Below are 5,000 nucleotides of genomic sequence, written 5' to 3'. Positions count from 1 at the left end.
GAGAGCTCATCAAAGTTTCTCTCACTATGCTTCATTCAGATTAATTTTGTGAGTGTGAGAAGTTTCATGTACTTGGTGTTAGAAGAAGTTGATCATCACAGATGAAGCGAAGCAACTACAAAGGTACACGCTAATGTATACTTCTGATTTCTTAGTACTTTATCGAGACCTAATTATCATTGGCCCTTATTTTTATATGTACTTGGGGTGTGTTGCAAGGGTTCAGCTGTGTAACAGCTCTCGTAACCTGCTATTGTTTGGTATTGTAAGCAGCTTCTATTGTTTTTAAGTCTAATTAAGTCATTGTTTCAATATTATTGTTTTAGTCTTTTGTTTTTGGCTAGGGTAGCAAGCCAATCGCCTATACGTTATGAGAGTACATCACCCCAAGGGTTACATGTCTACAGATGGCCCTAATTTTCGTTTTATGTTATTTCATTATGATAAGTCATGAGATTCCTTTAAATTTTTCCTGGGACAGCTGTCATGTAACTGGGACCTTTGCAATGAAGTTCAAGTATGCGTGCAGGTCTTCCAGTGAGCATGCACACAAACACAACAAAAAGTACATGCAGTGTGTAGCATGATCACTCAGTGGGTTGGTCAGGCCATTTAAGCTTAGCATAGACTTTAATTTCTGGTGCATCTTTGATTGATCTCTTTAGTTTAGCACCAACAAGTCAGAGCATCTAAATGCCTGCACATAACTGCCTGCTCTCCTCAAGGGCTTTTCAGGGTCAATGAAATATTGAACAATTACAACACTCGTTTTAGAATCCCAACTGGAAGGAGACAGACCAGTTGGCTATTTACAAGGGCAGCTGCAAAACTAAACAGGGACTACCCAAAAACTACCAGTACTTCAGCCAGTGGTCAGCGTGAGGCTGGAGACAGAAACTCTGGATTACAAGTCTGACCCACAAACAACTCATCATTTAGCCTCCCCTTGCAACAACCACTCTGGGAACCACTTTCACACACTGTGCTAGTCGTATGTGTTTATCATTTTAAAGTTACTGCTAGGGCCCAGGGCACTGCAGTACTTAAGAGTCCTTGCACCTGCATGCTAGGTCAAGATATTTGATAAGCACATGTAATTTTGAAATAAAAAGAAAGGTTTTTACTGTTTTACTGGCACTTACTGGTTTGGTAAGAGATACCTACATTTTTTTATGTGATGTTAGTTGGACTCTCTGTGGTCATTAAAACCAAGTCTAAACTGTTGGTCAGAGTTTTATTTTTCCCCATAGACCTCCATGTTTGGATAATGACAAAGAGTTGTGATGAAATTATTTTTATTCCATTCTTTGCTTGTGCAGTCTAGAAAGCAAATATTAGGCAAATTTGTGCAAACATAACTTGTCCATTGCCCATGCACCACTAAGCACCGGCTTCCTAAACTTTACCAAAATTACCCTAATTTATATCGGGATGAGCATTTGGCTATAAAATGTGATAATCTCTGTTAATACTTAGTGTTTATATTGTAAACCATTTCAGTTGTCTGTCAATTGGAATTGAAATCATGGCACAAGGAGGAGTATCTGTAGAAGCACAGGAAATGTTTGCCCAAAGCAAGGAAGCGCTGGACATTACTCTTTTAGGGAGTGAATGGAATTCCTCTGCTGGGGGGTTGTCAACATTAAACAGAGAGTTTGCAATTCATCTGTCACAACAGCCGCATGTCAGAGTTTCTGTGTTGGTCCCAGAGGGTGCTTGCAAAGATGAAGACAAAAAGGCAGCCCAAAATTTTGGGATCAATGTTCTTGATGCAAGTCAACAACCAGGCTTCAGTGAACCTCTTGACTGGTTGTGCTTTCCACCTCAAGATCACAGAATAGATGTTGTTGTTGGCCATGGTGTGAAACTTGGCCGGCAAGTTAACGTCATAAAACGTTCTCCACAATTTCAAAATTGTAAATGGGTGCATGTCGTGCATACTGCTCCAGAAGACCTCAGCAAATATAAGGGTTATGATAATCCTACTTCAAGAGGTGAACAGAAGCACTGGGATGAGGTTGGTCTTTGCAAGTATGCTGACCTTGTTGTTCCAGTGGGACCAAGACTTAAAAAGGCTTATTCTTCCTATTTGCAGGGGTGTAAGAAGGTTGAGGATATTTTTGAAATAGTTCCAGGTCTATTTAATAGGGAATTTGGGGATTTAGTGCAACAGGCCAAAGTTGAGAGTGATGATGATTTCAAGGTGTTGTTGTGTGGGCGTGGAGATGATGAGGACTTTGAGCTGAAGGGATATGACATTGCTGTTAAGGCATTTGCTGATGAACGCCTAAAAGGAAAACGTTATTATCTTCTGTTTGTGGGTGCCCCTAATGGGAAGCAGGATGAGGTCAGGAGAAGACTTCTCAACTGTGGAATTACTGATGAGCAGCTGACAGTGCGGAAATTTGTACAGAGTCGTGCAAAAATGAGGGATCTCTTTAGTGAAGTCGACCTTGTGATCATGCCTTCAAAATCAGAGGGATTTGGTCTTGTTGCTCTTGAAGCCTTATCAGCTGGTTTACCAGTTCTTGTGGGAAGTAATTCAGGATTTGCAAGAGCAGTACAAAGCATTCCCTTGGGAGCATACAGCATAGTTGATTCAGATGATCCTGTTAAATGGGCGGAAGCAATTGAGGGTGTTGGTGTTAGACACAGCGTGTGCCTTCAAGAAAGCAAATTACTGAGGGAAGCTTATGGTCAGGAGTACTGTTGGAAAAGACAATGTGAAGCATTTGTTGACAAGTTATGGAGAATGGTTCATGGTATGGTACATGTACTTATATCTATATGTGTGAACTGGTATTAAAGTTTTTGTTCCCAGAGGCCCTTTTGCCTTTTTGGTCAGTCCTGTGGGCTGGAAGTTAATTAGCCCTGGGCAGATTCATTTTTAGACAGAGCATCAATCCCGATTTAGAATACCACAAGAATTCTGTCCTGTCATGTGGGTGTGGTCACCCAAAGTAATGATTACATTGTAGCATGTTGTCCAAAGGTTAAGATCTTTGTTCTAATGTTATTATTACTGGGGCTGTCCTCCCTAATTAATAAGCCCGACCTGCACTGTAGGATAAGCGTACATCTAATTTATAGGTTCCCTTGGGGATTGCCGGTGTATTGTTCATGGTCTTTAAACAGTAGAAGCAAAGTTCCCTTCAATTCCTGAAAATTTTAAATAGTTATTATTATGTTGCCCGCTGCTGAGGCCATTAGAGTATTGGATCATGACAGGGAGGTAAAACATGACTACAAAATACACTGTAGTTGTCCATGAAGGTCTGCAAAGATGATGAAAGAGGGGCACATACATATACATATAATACTGGAATTTACAATACACAAGGTAAATATTATTATATTACCACAATTTTCATAATTCTGCGGAATTTCAAATTCAAGCGGTAAGCACCAAACCTCATTTTGGCTTCCACTTATCAAATTTCCAAACTTAGGCAAGGAGATCGACTATGACTCCAGAAAGTGAGTTGGAGTTTTTGTTTAGTTCACAGCCTGAATACCATTATAGAGTTTCTTCAGTAAAAGGATCCCTACATGTACATATTCCATCACTTTCCATCAGCATCAAGTTCAAATTTACGAATGTGTACCGTGGGAACCAGTGATGCTGATTGGTAGGTTATGTTATGCATCAATTGATTTTGTTTGATTGATGGAAGCCAAAATGTACTTAGTCATTGGCACTTGAAGATGAGATTCCACAGAATTATGAAAATCACAGTAATACACCAGGGGCCGCTTCCTGGAAGGAGGAATAAATTATACCAGATATAACAGTTATTCCAGGGATAAATTTGCTATTCTAACACAACAGAATTTATTCCGGGGATACAGGCATTCCTGGAATAAGGCACATTTATCCCTGGAATAGAGTTATTACACCTTTCAGGAACTGGCCCCAGCTGTATAAAATGAGGATGTGTTATAATTTGTTATGCAAAAAAGTTTAGAGTAAACATCTTATTAACCACTAATAAAAGTAAAACCAATAGACTGTAAGTAAAGTCAATAAGGAAGTGTTTTCATCGAGAATGAGTATATTTTGAGTACCTTATTAAAACCTTGGAAAAAACAGAGTTCGTTGCATGATCTAAAATCATTTTCCGAATGGCTCCAACCTACAGTAAATCTCTAGTTGCTGTTTTTAAAAATATATATCAATAGTCAAAGTTGATATTGGGAGAATCATCCAATGACTGTGCACTTTGGTCTCTTTATCAGAGAGCTCTACTTGTGAAGCGTCTGCTGCAGATAGCTTGGTTGAAGAACAGCCTATTGCAATCCCAGGACCATTTTGCCAGGCTCAAGGTGCAGTGATTTCATACCGAAAAAATGCAAGGACATCAGGCCAAAGAAAAACTTCCAGTGAAGAGAAAGGTTCAGTAGTTTTTTCTGTTTTGCATCTCACAGCTTCATTGAATACCCAAGATTCCCTGTACATGTACCATAGATATACTGAATTTTTTTTTTTTTTTCACTTGACTTTCACTAAAAGAAGCAAACTCCTATTTAAGTATTTTTTAAAAACTCATATTAAATTTAATCATACTTGAAAAGTATACATTTGAATGTACTGTAAAGGCTATCTGTGGTTGTGTATGAGTTAGAATGCCATGACATCTGAAGGATGCGGCAATGCAGATCTGCATAATTCCCTAAAATCCGCATCTTCCGCATAATCACGATATTTTCCGCATAAAACAGAAGAACTGCCTGATATTAGTGATAAAGCAGCAGTGCTTACCATCCTCACAAACATAAAAGCCAAAGAGATTGACTATTTTGAAACACTTATTTTCCTGGACATTGAAGAAAACACGCCATTTCGTTCGCAAGATGAGAAAGTTCCACGCATTTTTTGGCAATGAGCCAGTGGACACTACTACACTGTAGTTACAGTACCGCCTGGAAGTATTGACCCCTAGGGACGAGGCAATGCCTCGTCTTTGCCGCAGGTAGTGGACGCGCGGCACCGAGGTATGCAA

General features: G+C 39.5%; 1 protein-coding gene across 1 annotated transcript in view; it reads left to right on the top strand.

The window, feature by feature from the left end:
- LOC137984276 (serine/threonine-protein phosphatase 6 regulatory ankyrin repeat subunit B-like) overlaps nt 1-5,000 on the top strand; it is a 28,894-nt gene that overhangs the window by 708 nt on the left and 23,186 nt on the right. The window contains exons 2-4 of the mRNA XM_068831394.1: nt 1-123; nt 1,501-2,762; nt 4,237-4,392. The exon at nt 1-123 is cut by the window's left edge and continues 33 nt beyond it. Coding sequence (XP_068687495.1) covers nt 1,526-2,762; nt 4,237-4,392 — 1,393 coding nt within the window. The 5' untranslated portion in view covers nt 1-123; nt 1,501-1,525. The remainder of the gene's footprint in view (nt 124-1,500; nt 2,763-4,236; nt 4,393-5,000) is intronic.

The sequence above is a fragment of the Montipora foliosa genome, chromosome 14 (assembly GCF_036669935.1).
Source record: "Montipora foliosa isolate CH-2021 chromosome 14, ASM3666993v2, whole genome shotgun sequence".
NCBI lineage: Eukaryota > Metazoa > Cnidaria > Anthozoa > Scleractinia > Acroporidae > Montipora > Montipora foliosa.
Note: the sequence above shows the minus strand (reverse complement) of the source record. Positions and strands in the feature narration are given on the sequence as shown.